This window comes from Pocillopora verrucosa, chromosome 12 (assembly GCF_036669915.1).
Source record: "Pocillopora verrucosa isolate sample1 chromosome 12, ASM3666991v2, whole genome shotgun sequence".
Lineage (NCBI taxonomy): Eukaryota > Metazoa > Cnidaria > Anthozoa > Scleractinia > Pocilloporidae > Pocillopora > Pocillopora verrucosa.
In genome coordinates, this window is record NC_089323.1 from 11,324,449 (window position 1) to 11,350,766 (window position 26,318).

Consider the following 26,318-nt stretch of genomic DNA (forward strand, 5'->3'; position numbering starts at 1 on the left):
ATCGTGGGGTAACTTCCTTTAATATGGAGCGAGAGATTTAGAAGTAGTATTTCATAAACGAGGGCAAGTGTGGTAAAATTTCCGCACAGCCCCATACTTCATTATGCATTCAGTTCTTGAATAGAGAAAACAAGGAGTAAAACAACAATATATATATATATATATATATATATATATATATATATATATATATATATATACATATCAGGTAAGACTTTATGTAGAAGAAAAAATATTAAGATATTAAGCAACAAAACAAAATTTCTTCGACTGATAAACTAAAACTCGTGGTAATTATTGTCTGGAAAAGTTGTTATCCCCATCCCAAGTCAATCTTTTCAAGAAGGTTTTCAAGATGTTTTTCAAACACTTATTTTCGTCATTGCCGTCTCAGCGCTAATTTTTCCCATTGTTCATGCTAAATCGGTTTTCCGATGGACGAAAGTTTCCTTCCATTTGAATTCACTTGGAAATCCTGTATCATATTTCGTAAAGAGGTTACGTATAGAAACAGACGATACAAGGGAGCTGCAGTCGGCGGAGAACACTCGGAAAATCAATCAGCGGTTCTCACGGGTCGTTGTGCAAGGTAGCACCGTGACCCCTCGGCGTCTGTAAATGTCAATCAAAGAGCTCGACACCTCATACGATTACAGTGTTGGGCAGCGGATGCACATGATTTTTGATTTTTGAGCCTGCGGTATTTAGAGCACAAAACAAAGATGGCGCGGAACTGCGAGAAGAAGCTCATTGGCCTCAACAGATTATGGCTTGCCAAGCAACAAAAAGGTAATTATCAATATGTTTTGTTTTGTTTTTTCTTTTAACGTTCTTTATTAAACAGAGTATTCATAATCCTTTTCATGACGTTTGATATTAGATGAAGAGGAGAGCCGTCCTAAGAGACCACATCTGGTGAGAGACTCATTTGTGAACTACAGTGTGCTTTGCAATCAGCTGTTGGAAATAGTTATAAACAATAAAGATTACTTACATTATATAATTCTATGTTATAAAAGTGCCGGTGTATGGGCTAATCAGGTGCATTTTTCATCTGCTTATTTTCTTTGTTATTTTAACCAAGCGTTCACTGAACAGTGCTTCAGAGGTTAAAAAGTGGATTCCTGGAATAAAAAAGGAATTGGACTATTATTTAGATGTAAGTCGACATTATGTAAACCTTGTCTATGTTTGCTATACCCCTTTTATAAATTAATGGTTAGATAGTTTTCCTTGTACTTGTTTTGTTGATCCTGGGTATGAAAAAAAAAGACTAATAATTAATGTAAGGGAACAGTCACTCGGTAAGAAACTTACGCATGGATGTTTTTTCGACTTAGTCGGTGACCAGAAGCATAATTCAACTCTTTCAGGTGGGTTTCATCATTGATCAAACGACTGCCAAGCCCATATTTTGTCATTTTAATAAAAATGCTTTAAATGACCAGTAACACGTGCGGTTCCTCTAGCTTCTTGCAGAGGTTTGAGGAGCACAATAATTAGTGATTCATGGTAATGAACAAGCTTCTAGTACCATTTGTCTATTGCAGAGATGAAATTGATCAAAATCTCCAAACCACCCTCTTCTCATATGAAAGCTGAATGCTCTGGTACCCACTTTTAATAGACTAATCTAATTTAATATTTGCAGCAACTTTCTGGAGCCAGAAAACATCGTTATCCTGACACAAAAATGAAAGAATTTGAAAAGAAGGTGGAAGAACTTGAAAATGAATACAAAAGGTAATAATGAAGAAGAAACAATTGAGGAGTCTCCACAGGGGCAACAAGTTATTTTTCAACTGATAAAAGTTTCTTGTATTTTAAGGGATTATAAAAAAAAATAACAATAATAAAAAAGAGAAACAATAATGTCCAAATTTCCCAGCAGGTGCCATTTTGGGTTGGATGATGTTGTGTAATTTCAAATATTGTCATCAAACAAAGGCTTTGGTTATTGCTAGGATTCCCGAGGGTAGCATGCAGATGATATTGGCAACTGTTAAGCGTCATTTGATCAACATGAGGGACTATGCAGACAATATTTCCCACTATCCAAATTGCCAACATGGATTTAAATTTTTTCTCAAACTCAATGCTTCATTACTATTTATGTTAACAATATGTAATTCTGAAGATCATTTTTGTTAATTTAAGTACAATTAGCTCCACCAGGTTTCCTTGTAAACTAATTGTGATATCTTATATCCAAGAGTTTGTTCATAATTGGATTTCTTCTTGTATTAAATGAATGATGATTATCACATTTTGTAATCAAGGATGTGATAGAGTTCATTTCACTCAGAACAAATCTTCTTCTGTTTACTAAGTAAATAATTATACCATTGAGACTTTTTTGTACAAAGAAATCAACAGAGGGTGATATGGAGGAGGAATTGAATTTTTTATTTTGTTTTGAGTAAGAAGCTTACAAATGTGTTTTACCATTTGCTATAGGTTTGTCAAAAAGGTTTATGAATTAGATCCCAGCACAACAAGTGTTCCATGGCAGCCAAGAGGTTATGTCAGTAAACGGAAAACTACAGATAGCTCACAAACAGAAGTGAAACCTAAAAAGATCTGCACTCCTTTGTTGGAAAAGGAGGTATGTAAAAATTAACACCTCTAGTTGAATACTTTGAGGAATTCAGAGCTTTGGAATAATAATTTTTCTTAAAAGGTAGCTGCAATTAAAGAAAGTGGAGGGTAAATGTTTGTGGAGGCCACACTAAAGTTGCTGATGAGATGATGTTATTATTTTAGTCTACTCCATCAGAAATAATTTGCTTTAGAATCAATTAAAGAGTGAAGTAAGCAGGAGTGTTTTTGGTATCACAGGGAGATCATTGATAATAATTATTTTTAATGACAATTTCCATTGAGGTGTTGAAAGTAATATAAGTGAGTTATAATCATGGTAATAGGATCAAGTGGAGTCCAGTTTGGTCTGTAATCATATAAGTGATTAACATAATCACATGACTGAAGGGGGGGGTCCAATTTGTTAATCACTCATATGATTACAAACAGAATTGGACAACATGAAGTCCTGTTACCAATTAATCAACACTATGACAAATTTTGAGAAAGAAACTAGACATTGGTCATAAAATAATGTTTTTATAAAAGAAACGACAACAACAGTTAACATGGCGGCATATGCGCATGACATGTTCTGTCCCCTTACATATTCTGAAGATCACTCTCACTATCTGAAAAATCAGTTGTCTAAAATTTTTGCCCAACAGGATGCAAATTCATCAGATGTGCAAAGTGGGAAGGTGAGAGATTCTGCAGATCTTCTATTCACAGCCTGTAGCAGGACAACACATCCTTCAAATGACACATGTAAAATAAACTCAAAGGTAACTTTTGCTTTAAGTGCAAACACAGCAGTTAATACTTTACTGATTGATTTTAATTTTATTATGATTGATTTAGCAAAATATTATATGCACTATGTGATGGTTTGATTTCAGTCCCTTGGCAACCATGATTAGCGCAATAAATATTTTAAAACTTGTGTGGTTCTTTAACTAAATCCTACATTCTTCTGTTTCAGAATATTGAAGGTGATTTGGAACACCAGAGGGATCATATAGATGTTGGACCTAAACAGTAAGAAGTTTGTGTTGTTGATTTAAAAACTGATGTAGCCTAATTTTCATTGCTTCGAAGGTAATTGAAATAAAGTTCAGAGGAAACACAATATTTTAAAGGTACTGGGGTAATTGGTTTTAATGCTGGGAATGTTTGAAAACTGAGATAGATTCACAGTGTTTGAATAAGCAAGGTATCAGGCAATATCCAGGTTGAGAAATCCCCCATCATTTTTTTCCATAAAACTTTACTAATTAAAACTACTCTCATCTTCCTTGTCAGTGCTCTAGGTTTAGATTATGACTCCTCCAGTGAATCTGATGATTCTTAGCACAGTTAATATCTATAGGACTCAATGCAGAACTTGAGAATAAATATCAGGCATCAGAACAAAACAGGGTAAGTTAGGTGAAGATGGCTCTACCTCAGGTATCTGGGTTACTTTCAATACTATTGAAACTACCTGGAAGGAAAAAGAACTAGATATACATAATATTGTTACATATACATGTACATGCTTACTCAATGCATTACTTAGAAAGTGCAAGAAGGAAAGAGATTGTGGAATGAAATTTTATTTCATTTATTCTATTTATTTGTCTACAGTATATACAAGATATAACATTGTAAACTAATATTATACAAAGGAAAAAATATTTTTTCTGTGTCTAAGAGGTATAAACTGTTATTTTCATCAACTATTCAGTCTTACACCATGATCTCAGCTGGTGATGGCAGATGCAATTTTATATAAATTTGTTTGCCCTACAGTTTTTCAAACAGTTGTTTATTGTTTCCATGGAAACAACAAATGCAGTTCCCATAAGTGACATTTCTTATTCTCTTTTTCAGGTTCTGCAGTTTCTTTGGGATCTTTAGACACACAAAAACTGCACTATAATTTCAAATGTTTGATAAAGTTTTTATTTCTAGTAACCTTTATTTGTAAAGACAAACAAACAAAGACAATTGATACAAGTACATGAAAGATAATTCTTAATTGTATTAGGAAATTATGCTAGATTTGAAAATAACTTTGTAAATAAATGTAAAAAGCAAAATAAGAAAGAGAAAAAAATATACTGTTAATACTAGAACTATTTTCTGCATCCTTGGAAATGGCTGAAAATCAGCTGCATAATTTGAATCTTAATCCTTGCTATGAGAGAATGTCAATTTGTGTCATTTTGAACATTTTCTTTTGAGTGTAGTATCATTAAAAGAATACTCTAGGACATATTTTTGCAAGATCTGTCACCCATAGTTTTTTTGTCCCCCAAATTCTGTATTCCAAAGAATTGTCCTCAAATATTTTTTATCCCTGCATTTTATCTTTGACAATAGTTAGTAGATCCTAGTGCATGCCTCAACCTTTTCCTGAGAGCCAGTACTTTATGATTGCTCTCTCTGCAATTGTTGTACTCGAGACAGGCTTTGTCTCTCCTCTTCCATGACTGAAAAGCTAATTTACGTGTGTCGCTTATTTTTGAGAAACCAGTTTTAAACTACCTTAGTCAAAACGCTGTAGGACTACCCCAAACCGTGAATACATCACAAGCAGTGAGGAAACGAGCCCCAAAGTAGCGATGCGAACATTTCACGGCCACGGTTCTTATTATTTGTTAAGGAAATCATTGTAGTCGCGAACGGCCGCCCGAAATTTATTACTAATAGATGACTAAAGTAACACTTTCATGGTAAGGGGAGCTTTAAAATCAATCATTTATCGATGACTTTGTCGTCTTTACCACAGCAAGTGGAACGTGGTGGAATCACTATGCACTGCGAGACAAGCCTTACTTTATGGTCACGCAATCGTTTGGGTTGAAATTGCCGAACTAAACCAAATATGCAGTAAGCAGTGATATCTTTTATGTAACACTGATTGGCGAACGCAAAATGTGCTTAAAGGGCCTTAACTTCATCATTCATATTAGTTTTAAAGAAATAGCTTTTGCAAGCAGCGAGAAAATTTGAGGTAGCTAGGTTGAGAGTTTGTAAACATCGATGGACGATTGAATAAAGACTAGACTAGTTATGAAACGGAAAACGTCGGTAAACTGTGCACTCAAAAGTGCGAAGAAAGAAATATTTATTCCACAGAATTTGGAAGCTTAAAAGTAAGTATCACGCTCCTTTTATGTCAATCCGTTTTTGAAACCTCTTGAGTTCTTCATTATGTTAAAAGTTTATGTTGCTAAAAATAGGATTTACGTGACTCTCCGTGACAACGGGAAGTGATGGGAACTGCCACGTCAATAATAACTGCGTAGCTCTGTGGACAGCTGAAACCTAGCGTAACAAAATGAAAAACACCAGTTCTCGCGTTAAGCGCCAGTAATCGATGTCATCCACTGTCGTAGCACACACAAAAACAACCAAGTCTGAAATTCATTTTCAGGTAAACGACGAAATAATGCGAGGCGAAGCAAACGAAAAATCTGAGGATTTTATTTCCGGCTTAGCTACAGATACGGACAGCTTTCTTGAAGCAGCTACTTACCCAGTCAAATTTTTGATTAAGTTATATCAAACTACAATCATGGAAAGAGAAATGCAAGAAATAACAGTTCAACCGTCAAAAGCACGAGCTGATGTAGGGAAAAGATTGATCGTCAGGGAACTTTCCATATCGGAATTTGGTTTCCAAGAGCTACCGGTAACTAGGATTTAGTTAATCTATCTTTCTAAAGCAGTTTTGTAGTTTAATTGCAGCTACTATGATCAGTGTTTTAATGATGGAAATAATTATGTAATCTTGTATTTTAACTGATTGTTTAGTCAAACGTCTGCTCAGCAACTCCCAAGTTCGAAGAAGAGTTAAATTCGAGTAGTGTCTTACTTAGTAATGTTTACTGGCATGAAGTTTAAATTAATCAATGTATTTCCAAAATTCTGTACATCGTTTTTAATTATTTATCTATTATTTAGCCAAAAACTACAACTAATTTTTAAATTGAGGTACTTGAATTTCAAAACACCAAGGCCAGCAGATTAATTGACAATCTTGACTCATGGAATCTGTTGAAATCTAAAATGTGTTCATTGCAGGTAAACTTACAACTCAATATATTCTCATACTTGGATGCAAGATCACTTTGCACAGCTGCGTCAACATGCCACTATTGGAACATGCTCAGTGAAGACAAGGTACTCTGGATGAACTTGTTGCAACGTGACATGCACAAGTGGAGCACTATGGGATATCAATCATGTCCATCAACTTACATGGAGGCAAGATCAGATTTATCTTTGAAACAAATGTGAGTGAGACAATATGCATCACAGTCAAGCATAATATTTGTTGCTTCTTCGTAGATAAAAAAATTTTGATTTGATGGCAAGACTGGGTGAATACAATCAAAGTTAATTCACTCCCTTTCTTGTGTCCCTGCTGAGCCAGAAGATGTAAAATTTGATAATAGTTTCATCTCGTAGTGTGCAATTAGAGAAGCACTACACCTTAACCCTTAATTCCCAAGATCTGATTGTTAATTCTCCCCTCTAGCTGCTACACATTTCCTTGTAAATTGGTTACGCAAATTTGATGTTCAATCAAGGTAACAACTTGTACCTGATGAGTTTTAGTATTCTCACTACCTGTTTGTTGGATAATTTATGGATATTATAGGGAGAAGTTACATGTTAATCACTTCTGAGATTTAAGGGTTAAAAGTCACTTAATGCTTCAAAAAGCTGGTTAATTTACTTTGCTTTGAAATTTAAGGGGTCACTCTCAATTGAGAGGACATGCATCTCTCTTCATTCTCCTGTTACTTACTTGTATATAAGGTTTGCAGAACTATACTTTTCACTCTTATAAGAAATAGCCATATATGAGTTGATTGACACTAATTACATATGCATTAAGTACTGTTCTCTTTTTCTTGGTAGATACTTAAGGTGCTGTCCAGAGTGCAGATCCTTAAGAAAAACCAGAGAGTCTTTCAAGTCAATAATCTTCTACAACCTGCAAAACTTGTCCTCCTTTTTCAAGAAAAGATCACCCCGTTTAGTCATGTTTGGTCCTGGGTTGGAGTCAGACACCAAGGGACTTGTGCGTGAACTATTATGGGATAAAAAGTCACCATTTGAAGTGACAGGAATGTTCCCTGGACAGTTTGAAGGTATTTACACCTTCTTTGGTTGATGTTATTGTGAAGTGAAAAAAATTTGTTTTAGATGCTAGAGCTCACTAAGATTGTAATTAATTTCACTCTGATTGTAACTAATTTCACTATATCTAGATCAAATTAAAGTAGAAATTACATTTATTAAAAGTATGTAATAGTAGGCAAAGTAATAAACTTCTCTTGAATTAAAAGTTTCATTAATGAAAATTAATTTTCACTCCTACTTTGAACCCTTAAACTCCAATGATGATCAAGACAGAATTTCTCCTCATGATATCAATACCATATCAAGCAAACAAGTGATGAGGATAAGGAAGAATTTCAATTAGGCAATTATTAGTTGATCCAATACCAAATTCTCAGAACTAACATTGCAAGAATTGATTGGCAGAAAGCAAGGAGAATTACTAGTGAGATCTTGGGAGTGAAAGGATTGAAATAGAACTAATCTTTTGTTATATGGTTTTACAAGGTGTTGGTTCTGGAGTTTGCTTGAGCTTTGAAAACATGGAATTAAACCTTATCACATTGTATGCTTCAAACAAGTAAGTTACTTTTTCAAAAAACATTTTAATTTTCAAAGAACTGAAATTTTGTTATGAACTTTGTAATGGACTTTGTATGTGAACTTTGTAATGGGCCTTGCTCACCATAGAGTCTCTGTGGCTCCATTGTAGAGCATCAGAGCAGGGAATCTGAATCCGAAGGTGTGAGGTTTGATTCCTTCTAGGGATATCTTCAAAAAAATCTACAGTTATGCCCATCAATTTACCTTGCAGATGAATTATAGGTGAATAATTTTTTTGGAAAAGTTCCTTAGTCTACAACTTATGTCTACTTTCCAACCCTGCCCCTTAAAAAAAATTTAGTTCCCAGAAATCATTTGGATCCTTTTCTATTAGGTAATAGTAAACTGTAAGAGAATTTATGCTGCCAAAAAGAAATGAAAAATTTATTTCTTTCATTCTCATTGTTCCTTTTCACAAGCTTTGATGTGCTACTGAGGTAAAGAAAAAACAAACAAACAAAAACAAAGAAATTGTCATGCAACATGTCCATGTATGTATGAAACAACATTATTTTCGTGTTTTCTTTTTGTGGTCTCTTGCAGAAAAGAAAGAGAAGCTAATGTAAGACTTGGTAGGCCAAGATCTAGTAAACTACTGGCTTCCACTGAAAATGCAAATAATAATGAAGATGACAAGGATCATGAGTCCCAGTTCCAGTCCCACTCCACTGAGTTAAGCCATCCAGTCAGGGAACTTTGTAAAACTGTAAATGCATTTATATATGTCGTCGACTCTTCTGCTGACTCTGATAGAGGTACAATTATAATTTGTTTTTCATTAATCTTTTCATGGAAAAAAGTGTTTAAACTTTTACTTGATTAGAGTACATCTACTGATGGCTATGTCAAGTTTGAAAGGTTGACATATGAAATGTTAGACCTTTGTTGAAGCAACTTTCTTACAACATAAATGCTCGAACATATGCTTTCTAAAATTCCCTGTGGCAGTCCATCAACCAATTCGAACTTACAGTTGTTAATTGACTCTTTTTTTTTCACTTGTCTTCTGAGACAGCACATGAAGTTATTTTGAAAAGAAAAAAACAAACAAAAATAAACAGAAACAAACCACTTTCAGAACAGCATGAATTATGTACAATCTCAGACCAAAATGAAGAGAATTACATCCTCTCCGTTAGTTCAATGACACTGGAATATTAGTATTATCGTTATCATTATCATTTGGTTATCTCTACCATAGCCATAAGCAATAGCACCCTTTGTAAGGAAGTTTCATTTTTCTTCATTTCTTTAATTTCTTTCTCCAAGTCTCACATTTGTCACCTTATCTTGGAGTTTCAAAAAAGCAGGTTCTCAAATTTTTCCAATTGACTGGTATATATACAGCAGTCAGAAATACTTTTCCTAATGTACATTTCTATCATCTCTACACAGTGAATGTAGGAGATGTGGAGTTGTCTGCCATGATGAATGAGAACTGGACGCAAGTTAAGGCTCCTCTTTTAGTACTGTCTTGTGTTGAAAAAGAAATCACACCTTCATTGTCCTGCGCAACTGTCGTTGAGCTTCTACAGCTGAGACAACTCAACAGACCATGGCAGGTTAGCCATATGGTAGTGTAGTATTATGTACTTGCCTTGGATTAGAAATCTGAAGAAGTCTTTATATTCCAATGCTGAAACATTACTGAACACCAGTAAGCTCGTTAAAGGAGGGGGGGAGGGGGGGAGAAAGGAAGGGGAGGGAGAGGTTTAGTAAGTCTCCTCTTAGGCTACTCCTACAACTACAAGAGGTTCCTCCTTTTGGTGAAATCCATGGCCAAGAAAAAAAGTCATGCAAGACAAAAAATTTATGTTTAGAGTGCAATGCGGAACCCTAGAAGTAAGGCACAAAAAGAGTAGCGACAATTGATTTAGCTAGAGAGTTTGACCTCTGTATTGCACTCATGATGCAGAAATAAGATTGACTAACATCTGGAAATCTGTTGACAAGCAGTGAAGGATGTTAATGCATTTTTGGCACTATAGTTACATTGTGGTTGATGAGCTGCAGTAATATTAATGGCCATGTTCAACTGAAGAAATGTAAAATGGTTTCTGTGTTTACATAGCCTGATGTAAACACGCGGGAGGTTGGGAGAACACGAGATAAGTGTAGGAAACCACGACCCAAAGCAGAGTGGTTTCTAGCTTATCTCGTGTTCTCCCAACCTCCCGCGTGTTTACATCAGGCTATGTAAACATGGAAACCATTTTACATTTCTTTTATAAAATAACTAATGAAAGAGGAATGAAAACCGTGTTTACAAACGCTCATGTAAAATGGTTTTATGGCCAATCAGAGCGCACATACTATTTGAATTATTTTATAAAATATGTTTGCTGAAATCAGACTACTATAATTAATATTTATGTTCAGATAACCTAGAAAATAATAAGAAAGGTCCATGACTGCTGGGAATCTCTCTTTCTTTCTATTTTTTTCTTCAGCTTTCATTAAAAAAAAGAAAAAATTTATTGGGAGGCAAATTTGTTTAATATTCATCAGCTCTAAACCAAAAATTTTGGAAATTCTCATTTACTGTTCAGTAATGCTCTGTTTTTGCCTTTGAACAAAGCATGAAAAATGTTATTATTACCTTTTAGGTAAATTCAGCTTGTGTTGAAAACCTCGATGGAGTCCTGCCTGGTATTAAATGGTTGCTCAACTCGGCAAGTTAAATCAATTTGTTCAGTGTCAAAGAGTGCAAGAAACTCATTGGCTAGACATCATTTAAAAGCACATCATCGAACTACACTAGACCTCAAGAACATTTCATTATAGATATGCGTGTATATTAATTGAAAAACATATAAGTACCTGAATAAAAAAGTTAAAATTATTCTCTTTGTGTCATTCTGGACGTGAAAAGATGCTTCATGTCCTCATAGATTATTTCTGCCATCTTACTGTAGCCTTTTTCTGTAAAATGCAAACCATCGCTCCATAATTCCTGCAAATCCTTGTCACACAAGCTTTGTTGAGGAAACTTTACGGCAAAGTCACATAAAGTGATGTGAACGTTTTCATCATTCCTCTCAATAGATTCCCTTAGTTTCTCATTTACCAACAAACGAATGTTTTCTCCTTCTTCCTTGACCCAACACAAACCATTTTCCCTAAGATCTTTGAAGTAAAGGTCAGTTTCTGGAATTGTAAGCACAATGACCTTTGCGCCGTGACTTACGACCGCAGCATGTAAGTTTGTTATTCCTTCAAAGAGTGAATCTTCTAAACCTTTCTTAGCCTCAATGATGTCATTGGTTCCTCCCAAAATAATCACTAAATCGTACGGTCCGCTTTCATGTAAAACCTTAGGTAATCTTTCTGTCATTTCACCGCAAACCAACTCGCCGTAAATCCCTCTGTTGTCTACCTTGAACGCGTAGTCAGGGTGGTTGTCTCTCAGTAGTTTCGAGAGGTGAATCGTGTAAGGCTTGTCCATAGCTTCATTTAGCTCACCTCCTGTATTTCCTGTGGTAAGGCTGTCCCCAAAGGCTAGGATCCGGTACAGCTTCTCGCTTGTCTTGACCATGGGGCCGTCTGTCATTTTGTTTTTTTAATTAGCTTGAAGTAACATTGAAACGAGGTACGTTATGTATGCGTCGTCCCCAGTTCAAAATGGCGGAAAGGGGAAACTTCTGAGCGAGTATAATATAAGGTTTTAGGTTCATTTTTCAGGACAAAGTTGGACAAATGTTTTCCCGATTTGGTATTGGAAGAGGTAAGTTGTTAAAATTTAAATGGGAGACGTGAAAGAGTAGTTTCAGAACTCTTTAACTTGTGCAAGGTAAAATTTTAAACAGTAATATTTACAACTGATATGTAATTTTATGCAAGTTCTTTACCTCTTCATTTACAACTGGATTCATGTATTAAAATGAAGCAAACATACTTTTCCAGGCTCCATGCGGCGACTATTCTCTCCTGGGCCCTGCCTTTCACAAATAGTTCAACACCAACTTCGTTTAATTAATAGTTCTTCAGAGTTGTGCAATACGTGCTAAGCAAACGTGCATACGTGCTATCGAATTAAGTGTAAAAAAGTACCTTTATGTACTCTGATTCTGAAGACTTAATGAACATGCATAGGAGAAGAAAGTATTTCTTTGTATTGCAGAAGCGATAACCCTTTACAGTCCCTAACATCACTATAACATCACTATGCAAGGTCTCTCTATATATTTCTTATCAATGGTACTTACAATGAGAATTTGTCTTAAAATCAAGAGCTTATTGAGGTTGCAATCATTTCCTCCATTCTCATGACCTTAATGTTTGATTCTGGGGTGTTACTGCAGGGAGAAATTAGATGCTTATCGCTTTAAGGAATTTTAGGGGTTATGGTATTTTTTTTTTAAATTCCTTTGTCCTAGAGACATTTGCAGGTACATTGATACCATCTCCAATTTGCCTCAACACTAATTTCATGATGCCTCTTTTCCTTAGTTTTAGGGATCAGTGGTCGTCTATCAAATACATGCGTATCATTGAAGCCAGAAAAAGTTTTGTTGGCATCTCAAAGCAGTGCAATCCACAGTTCAAATACCAGAATGAACAGTACAGAACAGTACAAATTTGAAACTCTTGCTGTGACTAAACCACAGGAACATGTGATTCAGGTGGAACTTAACAGACCAGACAAAAGAAATGCCATGAATGGAACATTTTGGAGGTAGATTTCATATTGAATTACTGCAATAAGCTTATGCATATCATGTTTCTGGTTTTTATGATCAGCCTGTGAATGGTTTGGTGATCTTCAGCCTTGAACTTGTGGAGAAGGTCAGCTTGTGACCTCTCCAAACATTATGTTGTCAATGGGCTATTCATGACATTTTGTGAAAAAGGTAAAATTTTAGTCATTAGAGAAGAATTATCAAAAAGGGCACTTTTATAATACTGCATATCAAGTTTTTATAATTCTTGTCCTTTTGATAAGTGTGTTGCAAACCAATATGGCTTGCAATAAGTTTGGAGGTTCACACAACATCTCATAGAGTTTCATACCACTTTGCTGTCTCAGAATACAAGGTTGAAGAGGCAATTACAAAGCACTAATATTATTATGGTAAAAATGGTAAGACATTCAGTGATTCTACCATGTACAGGCTTACATTGACAATTCTACTTTCCAATATCTTTTGGTAAAATTGTAATGGAACTTGGATGTGCGGTGTACGTTTCAAATAACTATCTCATCTTCTTATGGTGCACAGGGAAATGGTGGATTGTTTTCGGCAGATTGGTGATGATTCTGACTGCAGAGCTGTAGTTTTAACTGGAGCAGGAAAAATCTTCACTGCAGGTTGGGGCAAATATTATGTTAGATACATGAACCTACGAATGATTAGGCCTCTCATCCAAAGTTGGTGATGTCTGAAGAACACACAGGCTCTTTGCTTGCCATCCAAGCTTATCCTAGTTTTAATAGAAACATTTGTAAGTGATGAGAATGTTGAATACAAAATCAAACACTTCACTGTAATTAAAGTTCACTTCTAACTAAACATTTTTTAATACATGCATCTTAAATGTTTTAATAGAGACTGGTTAATTTAAATTGCAGGTCTTGATCTGATGGATATGGGGAGTGATTTGATGAACTCTGACTTGGAACCCTCCAGAAGAGCTCATATGCTGAGAAAACTCATCCTCTTCCTACAAGAGTCATTTCGTAGCATTGAAAAATGTCCACAGCCAGTCATTGCAGCAGTTCACTCAGGGTGTGTGGGTGGAGGAGTTGATATGATCTGTTCCTGTGACATCCGTCTTTGCTCCTCTGATGCTTGGTTTCAAATTAGGGTGAGTGACTTGTTCAAGTTTTCCAAAGTTGAGCTTAAACTAGGTATGAACTTTCCTTCACCTGCAGGAAAGTTTGAGTCATTGAGTAATGCAAGATAGTGAGAGACTTGCAAGGAGTACAAAACTGATAATGATTATTGGAGCCAGCTAGATCCCAGACAAACCTCCACTCCACTTGTCTAAAATCTTCCCACTAACAGAGAAATGTAGGGTGTGCACACTGGCTAACCACAGATCTGTGGGACAATAGCCTTTGGGTTTGCTCTCTTTGACTTTGTATTTATGTTGGTTTTGCACCAATCAGTATAATGGTAAATTATAATGCATTGATCAGCCAATTGCTATTATGTGGACACACTCACACAAAAAAGAGATTTGACTTCCTTCCCAACGATATTTGAGGTATGTTTTTGAAAATGAAAATAAGTTTGCAAAAATTTTTCAGCCAATTTGTTTGGTGTTAAGTGTTGTCTTTCTTTATTAGGCTTTTGACCCGTTTGAGTGACTAGCGTCTAATTTCTCCTTACAATATCACCCCTGAATCAAACATGTAAGGTCACAAGTATAAGGGAATGGTCACCAACTAATAAAAGAAATTCTTGATTGTTAAACAAATTCTCCTTGCCAGCACCTGAGGAAATGTATGAAGAACAATATGGAGAATGTGCATATTGATGTTTGGGTGGGAATTTTTAAATAATTTTAATTTTTGTCTATGTAGTCTTGGCATACTCTGTAACAATTGTGTTGAATAAATTTCAGCATATCGATATCATGGTTTGTTATTCATTATCACTATCGTTCCAGTGTGATGTCATGATGTTTCTTTGCTTTTTATGAAATTCTTTCATCGATAATTGTTGTTTTTATCTCTCAAATTTTGTTTATTTTCTGTACCCAAGGAAATTGACATAGGGCTGGCTGCAGATTTGGGTACTTTGCAGAAATTTCCAAAAATTATTGGAAATGACAGGTGAACATTGTTTTGTTACTTTTTATTCAACACATTTAAACCCCAAAAATCAAATTGGTCTTTGAAGAGATTTTTTTGATACCCTTGATATTGAAAATAAGAAAAAAAGCAGCTGGCCTTTTAGAATTGCAGAGCTATCAAATTGTTTCTATTTTGATTTTTAGTCTTGCAAGAGAACTTTGCTTCACTGGTAGACGATTCACAGCTGAGGAAGCTTTGCAATTTGGATTTGTAAGGTTTGTTCTGTGATACCTCTTACAAACTGAGCTCAAAGTCTAATGCATCAGTAAGTCTGAAGCTTCAACTTCACCCCTGGCAATCCTCAGGCATTTGAACTTTTGAAGATGGTTTGTTCAAATTTGCCCTCCTCTGGGCCAAAATTGTGTTCAAATGCCTGAACAAGTGTCAGATTTGATCATCAAATTTTTTTTAAAAAGACAACATTAGCAAGCATGAAACTTGTTGTGGAACTTTTCTTCTTGGTCATCTGTGTGTGAAAGTTAACTGTTGACCATGGAACATCTCCATAAAAAAGACCAAACATGTTTATTGGGATGGAAAGACTTGACAGTTTCTGTTCAAATGCCCTTCGATTGCCTATGGGCTTCCAAGGGGGAAGGGGGGAAGAAAGATTTTGAAGCTTTGAAATGACTTACACTTTATCAATTGAAAGTAATGTTTTGCAGTCATTTACAATCTGAGGCAACCCTCTCCTTTCTTGGCCGTTGTTATTCATACTTGGTTTACCATTTTCTCTTTTGTGTGTTTACTACTGAACTAACATTTTACAATGTAGTCATATACCATCTGTAACAATCTTCTCCATTCTTGGCCAGTTTCATTCTTCTGGGTGTATTATTGTCTCCTTGGTGTTTTTCTATCATACCAAACTTATATTTTGTAGCCATTTACAATCTGTGACAATCTTCTCCATTCTTGGCCATTCCTGGCCATTCGTGGCCGTTCTTGTTTCTTCTGGGTTTATCATTGTCTCCTTGATGTTTTTTTATCTTACCAAACTTATAGTTCGTAGTCATTTACAATCTGTGACAATCTTCTCCATTCCTAGCCATTCTTGTTTCTTCTGGGTTTCTCATTGTCTCCTGGGTGTTTTTCTATCTTACCAAACTCATATTTTGAAGTCATTTACAATCTGTGACAATCTTCTCCATCCTTAATCATTCTTGTTCCTTGAAGTTCTTGATTTGTTATTGCCTCTTTGGTGTTTCTCTATCCTACAGAACTTCGTTATATTTTGTAGACAATTATACAACCTATTAATCATCGTTTTTACCTTTTGGCTTATTATTGTCTATTTTGTGTTTTTATGTTTTTATCTTACTGAACTAAACATTTTGTATTAATTTACAATCCGTGTCAATCTGCTCCATCCTAAGCCATCCATCTTGGTTCATTACTGCCTCTTATGTGTTCTCTTTTCTTACTGAACTAATATTTGGTACTCGATCAAGTTGAAGGTAGTTTAGCGCATCGTAAAATTTACCCAAGAATGTGGCGACTTAACTTTTTATTCACAATTTCACACTCTCGCAAACTGAAATTTTAGAATTATTTTCCTTCCTTGTAGTCGCGTCAGCCCAGGCCGTGATATTCTTTTAAAGGATGCGTTGGAGCTAGCAGGCCAGATCGCCAAGAAAAGTCCTGTTGCCATGGCAGGGACCAAGCACAACCTTAATTTTTCAAGAGACCATTCAGCACAAGAGGGCTTGGAATACATGGTAAAAAACATACTGTAAAGGCTACAATAATTGTCTTTAGTACACACAAAAGATTTATTCTCCAATCAGAGCACAACCAGTTTGTTCAATTTTAAGACGAAAATGGTTTATGTTTTTGTTTTTTTGTTTTTTTACTTTTTCACCCTTCAGGCCACTTGGAACATGGCTATGTTACAAACGGAAGACATTTTGAAAGCTGTACAGTCGACAATGAACAAAGAGGAACCCGTGTTCTCAAAGCTATAAACTAATCTCAGTCGTAGTTGTAAAACATTGCATTGACATTTTGATCTTACAAAAACTCTCCAATAATTGTTTGCATATGATTATCAGTATTCTATAAACGATTCGCTTGAAGAGCTGAACATGTGTACCATCCAGTAACCCTATGAGATACCGTGACCGCGTAGCTTTGCGGCATTTCTCGGTCCCACGATTCGCTTGAAGAGCTGAACATATGTGCCATTCAGTAACCCTAGAGATACCGAGACCGCGTAGCTCACAGCATTTCTCGGTCCCACTTGCGCTTGTCACTCGGTCCTTGTGCCCTACGGGGATTTTTGCGGGACTCCTCCTATGTCTTTTGATGGTCTGCTGCAGCGCGAAAAAGATAGGGCCATAGAAGCACGAACGAGTCAGGGATTTTGCGGTTTGTTCATGAGAGCGAGCGCGTAGCCATGCGTCTCACGATATAAGCCTTTATTAATAATCGAGTTCAGGATCCGCAATGTGATTTATCCACATAGTTTTCATGGTGTGCATCGAGACGACAAACTGAGATATTTAGTGTCTTATCTTTGTGTGTTTGTCGGGTCCGGGAGACGAATTAAAGTTTTCTTGAGTTTCTTGGATATAATATTTCAAATTAATATTTCAAATTGTAATTCTCTCTTCCCTTCCCCCCTTGCTATGTTTTTTATTGCCACGTGCGTCGTGCGGGATATGATCATTGAACCAGTCATGTTTAGAGACCTTACACTTAAATCCGAAGTTGACATGAATACGTGAATTTACGGTTAACGAGGCCCCTGATTTTTTTAGTGGGATTAATTTGGTCGCTTGTGTGTATGACGCAGTTTGAACTCAAGCCTCCTTATCGGCAAAGTTTTTTTTTACGAAACGATTCGAATGCGCAACGGCTTTGAATGACAAGGGCAGAATTGGAGGAAATCATGAGCACTTTTTAACACAATTTCAAGAAAACTGATCAACAAGAGGGTTTGGAAACAAGTATCAGGATTAAGTAAAGCGGGCTGTGCAGGAGAGTACAGCTTGCTGAGCTGGCCAATCATAGCGTGCATATTTACTGAGAGATATAGGGAAGATTTTACTTTTTAGGTTTCGTTTTAGGTGCTCTTAATCGTCGGTTTAGTGAGAAAACTCGGTTAGCCCGGGTGCAATTACTCGTCGTTAGCGCATCTTCGTGGGCCGAAAAGTACGAGGCCTTGAGCAACGCGAGCTGTCGAGATGTCAAGAGGTCTGGGACAGACATTGAGCCATAATCAGTGTCGGACCCCTAGAAAACCTCTCCCTAACTTGTCTCAAATCTTCTAGCGGGCGGGGAAACGCGCGTCCTGCAGCGCAAAATATCGAGGGTGTGCTCGCAGGCTAGAAATTTTGGAGCACTAGCCGGTCGAGGTTATGCCCATTGTTTACCGCGTGACCTTCTCTTTCCAGTTTGATATATCTCCATTTCATAAATGGCTTAAATGGTTGTTGAAAGAAGGGGCCTCTATCTTCAATTGACCCATATAATTAAAGGCTCCCTAATATGCCAAAACTTACACTGGTAGAAGTTCAGTGAGCTTTTCCTCTCACAAGTAACGTTCTAAGTATGAGGTCACGTGAAAAGAACATACCACGTTCAAGAAATAAATAGATTTATTACTATTAACTTAATAAATGTTAACTTTCGAGTTCCCATATACTACACACTCCTAGCTAAGCAACTCGTGCCGCTTTGAACCGACTAGACAAAAGAACACAGTTGTGTGTCAGATCAGTGTAAAAATACATGCAAGGTTTAAGAGTTGCTAAGATAAAAGTTTGATGAAAACTTAAATACTAAACTCTATAAAACTGTTGAAGTGAGCTTCCATAGCTCCTACATTGCCTGTACCATATGGCCCAGGAACACTTGAAAAAACCGTCGTTACAAAACCGTCGTAAAAAAGACCCGAAATTCTGTATGGGATTTTCTCGCAAGACGTCGCGATTTGCTTCTAATAATGAGCCTCTTTTACAGTGTTGTACATGTTCCGATATATCTCTTTTAATGACTCTTCAAATAAGGCCCGGTGTGACCGCCCAGTGAACTGAGACTTGAGATTAGACCAGAACGAGTCACTTGATAGAGGCACAGTCACACTGAAACAGACAGATGAAAATTGTTGAGTAAGGAAATGTTTCAGATATCCCCTACAGGAGAGGTTTGTGAACGCATCAAAGTTTTCTGTTAAAGAACCGGTCATGTTTATTGCCTGAGGGGAAAGGTGGGTGGGGGGGAATCGGAGGATTTGGTTGTCTCACTGTATAATTGACCTGATCCCCCTGAAAAGCATGCCATTCAACCCCAAAATCCTCCGACCTGCGCCCCCTCCTTCTCCTCACTCTCCCCCCCCCCCCCCCACCTCAGGCGATAACTGGTGACTGGTCCCATGCAAGAGTGAGGTAATCGATCTTGGATCGTTTGTAAATCGGGAATTTTCCGTACTCACGTAAGCCTCATTCTCAAAACGAGAGTGAACGCTAGATAATGGGTATCTCAAGAAAAGATTTCTTTGGTCATGTTGTTTTAATAAAATACGTCATTTAGATAACAATCAAATATGAAAATCACCTTTCGGAGGAAATCAACGATTTTCCATTTAACTTGCGTGTCAATAACCTCGAAGGCTGAAATTTGACAAAAACAGAGAAAAACTTCAGCCGGCGTTAATGAGTTAGCAGATTGTATCCGTCCAGTCGAAAGGTGAGTGTGTTGCAAGGTTAAACTTGTTTGGGGCTCCCATATTGGAGATGATTTAACTTTGTTGTGATGTCAGTAAAAACGCTTTTTTAAAAAAAAAATATATATATATATACACATAGCAAAGTGTGGGTGGTTTAGACGCGAAGGAGCTTTAAAATTAGTCAAGGGCTTCTCGTTGCTGGTGGGCAGTTATCTTGACTTTAAAAAAGAAATATGTCACCGATTATAACTGATATTGATGTAATTACCTTCTGTCTAATCTTGTCCCTAACGTGGGATGTTCAGGATCCTCAAATGATCTGTCTAAAGATTCTAACCTCGCACCGTTTATTTCTGATCTGAATTAAGAAGTGAAATGATAAAGGTCTTACATTTTTCTTATGTCTTCACCTTTCACAGCTTTGATAATATCCACAAGGTGTCCATTATCATAATGAGTTTCTAGATGCCTAAAGCGGCCAGTTGTGCAAACACGCTGTGATTATTAATAGGGAATAAAATTTAAAAAAAGTTAACGATCCAAGAGTAGGTTTTTAGGTCCAACTAATGGCTAATGTTAAAAATTACATCAGCTTTTCCAAAGCTTTTATCAGCAGTGGATGATAGACCCATAGAACATATCTTGCAAAAAAAATATAAGAGATCCTCGCAACTATGAACACTACTGAAGGAGAAGATCAAAGCTGCGAGGATCTCTTATATTCGTTTCTTCACCGCAGTGCACACATATGATTTTCATATATCCACAATTATTATATCTTGCGAAGTTAGTGCTCTAAAGTGATATGGCATAATGTTCCTCCCCTCCCTTCCCATAAAGAGGATGTCAGTCGATTGCAGGTTTACCGCTAACTTTTCGCAGGTTACCCTCACATCACACTGGTACCCAATTAAACTCCGAGGCGGAGTGAGGCATGGTGCGAGTAAATTGTCTAAGATAAAAAAACACCGTGACTTGAACAAGGCTCAAACCCAGACCTCTCAGGCCGCGGTCAAGCGCACTCATCACCAAGCCATTGAATCTCCTCAATCAAGCGCACCCATGTACTGTATCTCACAAGAGGATACAAGCATACACAATCCAAAGAAGACAAACACTAATTCTTACCAACAAATACAGCAATCAAATCTCACCTCAGTTCTTGTAAAGAGAGCAAACTGTCATTATCGTCTTCAGAATCTGACAGTTCTACAAACCGTTTGGAAGTGTAAGTCTAAAGAAAAAGAGTAGCAGGGAATGATAATCTACTTATCCTCAAATTAAATATCAAGTCTTGCACTACTTGGAGGTATGGTGTTTCCCTCTCTTTCCTCAATAAGGAATCAACATCAGCTACGAAAGTTTGAAGAATTCAAGTTCACTTAATTGTTGTCTACGAGCAAGCCCACATTATTAGCGCTAATCAGTGCCGGCATTTCTTTGCCCGCGTCTTTTTTTTTTTAGCTTTTTTGAGGAAATTTTGTTATTTTACCTCATTTTGAAAACTTACCAACCCTTCCATATTAATTTCCTTTACTGTAAAATAATTTTTTCCATCAATTCGCTGTAATTTTAATCATATTATTTTTTATCTCAGCTCTCTTTCAGGAATGGTGGCGTGAGCGACGTTGGCAGGGGGGAGAGGGGGTGGCTAATGCGGTGTTTTGGAGCATCGACGACAATTATCAATGATTAGTGTTTACTTACAGGAACCGGAGAACGCCTTCTAATCGAGCGATCCACCCGATCATGGATCTCTGGACTAGTTGATGACAAATACGAGCCGTAACCATCAGGTTCCCGTGGAAATATTCTCCTACTCCTGGGGATGGGCTCACTGTAAGCCCTTGAAACATCCAGAGGATCGTCAACTAGTGCAGGTGCACGAGGCCTTGGTGGTTCTGAAGCAAAAGATGTGTATGCCGGCGTGGATGTGGTCCGCTTGTGTGGAACGCGACCAAACCGATATTTCAAAAAGTCTTTGCCATAGACTTTCAGGTACGCTTGGCAGACAATGCATTCTTTGTGTGGAACTCTACAATCTGGACACGGAGCTAAATGTGTCAAGTACAAAAAAGAGCCATAATCTGTCAGTTTTTTTAAAAATAAAAATTGACAATTAAAAGGAAAAAAATACATTGTTTATCTTTTCGAGGCGTTTAAGCCCAGTTAGTTGAAGAAAAAAGGCAATTTTGTTAATTTTTTTTTCACTATAGTTGTCCCACTTTATAAAGCAACCAAGTAGGTACTCGGAAAGTAACTAAATTTTTTAGCTTGCAGATCGGGCATAATTTTTTTGCGTTTTCAGGCGAATGAAGGCTATCACGAGTTACGCGCTAGAAGAAGAGCGCGAAAGAAAATTTTTTTCGCGCTTGCCTATGGTCACCCTCATACGCACAAAAAATTACGCCTGTTCTGCGGGCTACTTCATTTTAGCAAATGTGTTCTGATTTTTCCTCGCTTGCTCGGATAAAAAAAAAAAACAAACAAACCAAAATTGGTCCGTAACTTACAGTAGTAAACAGACTTTGAACCTTGGTTAGCAACATGTATGAAGTTCAACTTTTCCCATCCAATAACACTTTGCAGTTTCACCTAGAACAGTCATCGTGATCTTCTTACCCGGGCCCCCCTCCAAAGGAATAATTTTACTCTTCCGTCTCGACTGTCCGGGAGTTACAAACTTGCGACGAGATATGATTTTCTCATCAGCCTTGCCAGCCTTGAATGGAGGTCTGAGGGAAGGTGTGGCTGACTTTGGTCTGTGAGTTGGAGACAGTGACCTTGATCTTAAGGTTACTCTCCCATGATTTTCAGGGCGCCTTGGACATTCACAGATACAGTGGTACTCCCTGGCATGTATACTATGGTTATGGTGGGTTGGAGCTGGTGTTAAAATGAGTTCTTCATCTGTTCCTGAGCTGCTTTCAGCCTGTTGAATGCATTAAATCAAATGCTTTTAGTTCGTTCACCCTTACACCCTGACATCAGCATTATACATAATCCCCTTACTGTTCGCTATATGTTTCCTAAGGTGTTGACAAGGAGAATTTGATTAACAATCAAGAGCTTTGTTATTTGTTGATTATTTCCTTTGTTCTCCTGACCTTAATGTTTGGTTCAGGGGTGATATTGTAAGGAGAAATTAGATGCTACACACTTGTAAGGGTCAAAAAGGTTAAGAGTGTGTAGGATTTTGCATGGTGGGAATCAGGAAATAGAATCTAGGAAGCCTCCTAACAAAAGTTAAGTTTGAAACAATCTCATTTTCTGTAGCTGAGCTGCCTGCAATTTGTTACATGCAAATGTGATTGAAAAGTCCCTCATGATAATTCAAATTTTTTTAAGATGCATTGGACTTTTGACTAATTCTTGGTGGGAGTTGGAAAATATAATTTAAAAGAACCAAGATCTGGATGTCCAGTGACAAAAATTAAGATGCCATACCAAACCAACAAGTCAGAAATAGGTTAATTAAAGAGTTAAAAGGTCTTTAACTTTCCTGAAATAATTCTGTGGAATAATGTCTTCTGACCATTGGAAGAGATGCATGATAATTCTTTAGACAAGGTATTCCTCAGGTATGTTTGGTTTGATTTGAATGTAATGTACAAGACCTAGGAATCTCACTCTCTAAGGCAAGGGATCACAAAGACTTGACTATGAGTGTGATAAGGACTGTGACAGTCACAATAACAGGATTGAGGGAATTTTTTTTGTAAGGACGACAAGATTGAGATACCCTACAGTAGAACCTGGAGATGGGTAGTGTTGCCATTTGATCAATTACCTGAGAATCAGAAGCTGATTCATCATCATCATCATCATCACCAACACTGACACTGGTAAGTTCCCTGTATGTCCCAGGAACAGTTGTCTCTTGAATTGTAGAGTTTGAAGAAAACTCTAACTTAGGATCGATACCCTCAAAAATAAAATTAAAAAAAAAACAAATAGTTTATATACTTACATTTTAACATTTACTTAGAAACTGTTGTTGGTTTAAGGGAATTGAATACTGGATAAGCAAATCCTGATTAAAATTTTCAAGTATCGGATATTAAGAGTGTGATTAAAATATAGAGTCAGTCATTGTTTACTCCGATGTCACAAACAGCCAAGAAGTTTCATGTCTAAAATAAAACATGATGTTTTTAAACAAAAGAATATCAACCTCCACAACTTCAACTCAGTACATTATATTTAGCACAATTGATAACTTCAAGATGGTGGCCAGACAAAACAAGGAAGTTGCAGTCTCCTAATGATTAATATTTCACTTAGAAACTGTTGTTGGTTTAAATTTAGTTTACGGGAAATTCTGACTTAAGATCAGTACCCTGCAAATTCCAAATAACAAATTCATATCGAGATGGACCCAATGTAACAGCGTATGTCAGAAATGTTGGTCAAAATTTGAAATCAGTTTGTTCATTGATGTTATAATCTTTGTGCATAACTTGTGTAGCACTTTGGTGTAACACTGCAGTTAACTTACTGTAAAGTGTACAGTTCTTCCCAGTAACAGCTCCCTCTCCACACCATCTTTGCCTGTCAGGGTTGGTGTAGGATACAGAAATTCCCTAGCTGATTGCTCATAGCGAGCCAGAACTTTACCTCCTTTAACAACAACAAAATAACTAAAACTTAATCTTTGAAGTTTTAATCAGAATGAGATAATAAGATAATCTTCCCATTCTTTTTCAATTGCTGTGCACCAAGCATCAATTATTATGCCTCAGTTTTAGTTATTTGTTTCTTTTATGTATTCAATAAAAGAACCCAGATTGTTTTGAACATAGAATGACTTATTTCCTCTCACAGCATAAGGGCTTCAGGCAATTTGTAAGAATTTGCTTAATTAGTTCTGACTGAGCCACCAAAATATTCTCCTTCATAACCCTTTAACTCCCTGATCAAATTTGTAATTCTCCTTACTGCCAACCATACAATTCTTAAAATGTTCATTCAGAGAATTTAGTATTTTCTCTATTCTCATCACTTGTCTGGTTGATATTGTATCGACATTGTGAGGAGATATTCTGACTTGGTAACTCATGAGAATGAAAGGGTTAAAGAATTTGGCCATAGTGATAACTTTTGGCTCAAATTATTACCTCACTTTATCAAAATTCATTCAGCTTATTTATTAACTCCATTTATACCAGTTGTTGGAAGGGTGGCTGACACTAACTGCAGAGGGAATTATTATTCAGCAGATAAGGGTAAACAAAACATGCCAGGCTACATGAATAAACACAGTGTGCCCTCAAGATAGTTTATAGTAGCAGGTGGATGAACAATTATTTCCAAGTCTTTCAACAAGCAGCAAATGTATCTGAGACCTTTAAAATTAACATAAAATTATAATCATGTTTCGGTTTTAATTTAAGTTCTGTTACTCACCTTTATACACATCAGAGTACTGGACGAGTTCAAATAACACATGTTCATCTAAAAAATAATAAATCAGCAAAATATGAATAAGAAACCTGTACTTCCTTCAAGAGAATTTTCCTAGTGCAACTTTGAACGAAATATCTGTGTTTACCTTCCAAAATTCCCATCACATGAGTTGGTTCCCTTGCATTTACGAAAGTCTAAAAAAATAACGAAACTCAATCATAAATCTGAAGAACCAAGAACGCTTGTGGAAGAGCCAATAAGTTAATTAGGGAAGCGTTGACAATGTTCAGAGAGATGATTAATTATTTATCCAGAGACATCTGTGGACTCGCGTCATATTAATCTTCGTGTACAGTCTGTTCTTTATCAAGTATAATTTCTACAAATCTCCTACCCTCTTAAAGTACATTCTTTCATTCAGTGCGAGAGGGAACGTCGCAAACACCGATTTGGTCCTCTTCGTCTGTCCCAAAATACAAACCGACAGAAAAAGCATATTCCTGTCGTTCAAATGCCGTGTTCCTGGGCATGTTATCTGTAGAATAACAACAACAAAATCAAGTTGTCGCAGGGCAGGAGCATCTCGCACTAATCTGCCATTTTGCGTGCCCTTGTACTTCATATCTTTCAAGATGTTTCAGTCAATGAAGGTCTTACCTGATAGATATCTAATGCAACAGTGCAAGTTAAAGCTTTTCGCGGCATGACGATGGGATTTTAGGTGCAAGAACGGAAAAGGGTCAAACTTTGCTACTAAGGACGCTACCAACTAGCTAGTTACCAGGCCTTGGTTCAATATTGATGAATAACTCCGCTGACCAAATTGGACCGAGCCACAGAGTCTTGGCCCCAGTCTCCACTTAGTTGAGCGAACTACTTACTATTTTCAAATAATTATGTCGCTCATAATATAGTTACATAAAAACAAAATTAAAATCCAACGGTTTAAGCGACAACAACAAAAAGCAACAAAGTGAAAATTTGCATAGAAGCTCTTCGAAATTCGAAATTGGCTATTAAAAAATAGAGAAATTCAGGCTGCTCTGCGCATATATAAAGACTGCCTCCTAGAATCTTATTTCTGCTGTTTCCTTAAATTGTAGCGCTTCTTATTGAATACACTACCTTCAGTTTTGAATTAAT

At 36.7% G+C, this 26,318-nt stretch overlaps 5 protein-coding genes across 6 annotated transcripts; 3 read left to right on the forward strand and 2 right to left on the reverse strand.

The window, feature by feature from the left end:
• Window positions 1-715: 715 nt before the first annotated feature.
• On the forward strand, window positions 716-5,736 carry LOC131781321 (uncharacterized). 2 transcript variants are annotated; one of them, XR_009339950.2, is made up of 9 exons: window positions 716-789; window positions 881-915; window positions 1,085-1,159; window positions 1,652-1,743; window positions 2,458-2,605; window positions 3,249-3,365; window positions 3,563-3,618; window positions 3,883-3,999; window positions 4,453-5,736. XR_009339950.2 is itself a non-coding variant. In XM_059097973.2 (8 exons), exons 1-8 carry the CDS (start codon window positions 723-725, stop codon window positions 3,929-3,931), a joined length of 639 nt encoding a protein of 212 aa, XP_058953956.2. In that variant the 5' UTR covers window positions 716-722; the 3' UTR covers window positions 3,932-4,442. The 2 variants fall into 2 exon arrangements, 1 of the variants encoding a protein (XP_058953956.2); XM_059097973.2 differs by lacking the exon at window positions 4,453-5,736 and having other exon boundaries at window positions 3,883-4,442.
• Window positions 5,737-5,811: 75 nt separating this feature from the next.
• Window positions 5,812-11,143, forward strand: LOC131781330 (F-box only protein 4-like). Its single transcript, XM_059097984.2, has 7 exons — window positions 5,812-6,259; window positions 6,652-6,863; window positions 7,495-7,727; window positions 8,206-8,278; window positions 8,845-9,056; window positions 9,697-9,863; window positions 10,908-11,143. Exons 1-7 carry the CDS (start codon window positions 5,945-5,947, stop codon window positions 10,980-10,982), a joined length of 1,287 nt encoding a protein of 428 aa, XP_058953967.2. The 5' UTR covers window positions 5,812-5,944; the 3' UTR covers window positions 10,983-11,143.
• LOC131781331 (uncharacterized) lies at window positions 11,079-11,875 on the reverse strand. Its single transcript, XM_066158938.1, has one exon. The coding sequence runs from the start codon at window positions 11,849-11,851 to the stop codon at window positions 11,141-11,143; it is 711 nt and encodes a 236-aa protein (XP_066015035.1). The 5' UTR covers window positions 11,852-11,875; the 3' UTR covers window positions 11,079-11,140.
• Window positions 11,876-11,894: 19 nt separating this feature from the next.
• On the forward strand, window positions 11,895-17,144 carry LOC131781310 (delta(3,5)-Delta(2,4)-dienoyl-CoA isomerase, mitochondrial-like). The gene is made up of 8 exons (XM_059097949.2): window positions 11,895-12,025; window positions 12,751-12,976; window positions 13,521-13,609; window positions 13,871-14,106; window positions 15,009-15,079; window positions 15,244-15,315; window positions 16,668-16,818; window positions 16,969-17,144. The coding sequence occupies exons 1-8, from the start codon at window positions 11,998-12,000 to the stop codon at window positions 17,062-17,064; spliced, it is 969 nt and encodes a 322-aa protein (XP_058953932.1). The 5' UTR covers window positions 11,895-11,997; the 3' UTR covers window positions 17,065-17,144.
• Window positions 17,145-18,681: 1,537 nt separating this feature from the next.
• Window positions 18,682-25,957, reverse strand: LOC131781317 (spermatogenesis-associated protein 6). Its single transcript, XM_059097971.2, has 12 exons — window positions 25,833-25,957; window positions 25,570-25,710; window positions 25,321-25,369; window positions 25,176-25,223; window positions 24,268-24,389; window positions 23,560-23,694; window positions 22,392-22,701; window positions 21,477-21,823; window positions 20,924-21,003; window positions 20,038-20,127; window positions 19,658-19,713; window positions 18,682-19,185 (listed from the first exon to the last, which is right to left on the reverse strand). The coding sequence occupies exons 1-11, from the start codon at window positions 25,878-25,880 to the stop codon at window positions 19,698-19,700; spliced, it is 1,386 nt and encodes a 461-aa protein (XP_058953954.2). The 5' UTR covers window positions 25,881-25,957; the 3' UTR covers window positions 18,682-19,185; window positions 19,658-19,697.
• Window positions 25,958-26,318: the final 361 nt, after the last annotated feature.

Excerpts from the sequence above, each read along its gene's own strand:
- LOC131781331 (XM_066158938.1), bottom strand. The coding sequence starts at position 11,851 with ATGACAGACGGCCCCATGGTCAAGACAAGCGAGAAGCTGTACCGGATC.
- LOC131781310 (XM_059097949.2), top strand. The coding sequence starts at position 11,998 with ATGTTTTCCCGATTTGGTATTGGAAGAG. Across the intron at positions 12,977-13,520 it reads ATGAATGGAACATTTTGGAG|GGAAATGGTGGATTGTTTTC; the intron begins GTAGATTTCATA and ends TATGGTGCACAG. Across the intron at positions 15,316-16,667 it reads TTGCAATTTGGATTTGTAAG|TCGCGTCAGCCCAGGCCGTG; the intron begins GTTTGTTCTGTG and ends CCTTCCTTGTAG.
- LOC131781317 (XM_059097971.2), bottom strand. The coding sequence starts at position 25,880 with ATGCCGCGAAAAGCTTTAACTTGCACTGTTGCATTAGATATCTATCAG. Across the intron at positions 25,224-25,320 it reads TGTGATGGGAATTTTGGAAG|ATGAACATGTGTTATTTGAA; the intron begins GTAAACACAGAT and ends ATTATTTTTTAG. Across the intron at positions 20,128-20,923 it reads CTCTCTTTACAAGAACTGAG|ATCAGAAATAAACGGTGCGA; the intron begins GTGAGATTTGAT and ends TTCTTAATTCAG.
- LOC131781321 (XM_059097973.2), top strand. The coding sequence starts at position 723 with ATGGCGCGGAACTGCGAGAAGAAGCTCATTGGCCTCAACAGATTATGG. Across the intron at positions 1,160-1,651 it reads AATTGGACTATTATTTAGAT|CAACTTTCTGGAGCCAGAAA; the intron begins GTAAGTCGACAT and ends TAATATTTGCAG. Across the intron at positions 3,619-3,882 it reads ATAGATGTTGGACCTAAACA|TGCTCTAGGTTTAGATTATG; the intron begins GTAAGAAGTTTG and ends CTTCCTTGTCAG.
- LOC131781330 (XM_059097984.2), top strand. The coding sequence starts at position 5,945 with ATGTCATCCACTGTCGTAGCACACACAAAAACAACCAAGTCTGAAATT. Across the intron at positions 6,260-6,651 it reads TTGGTTTCCAAGAGCTACCG|GTAAACTTACAACTCAATAT; the intron begins GTAACTAGGATT and ends TGTTCATTGCAG. Across the intron at positions 6,864-7,494 it reads GATTTATCTTTGAAACAAAT|ATACTTAAGGTGCTGTCCAG; the intron begins GTGAGTGAGACA and ends TTTTCTTGGTAG.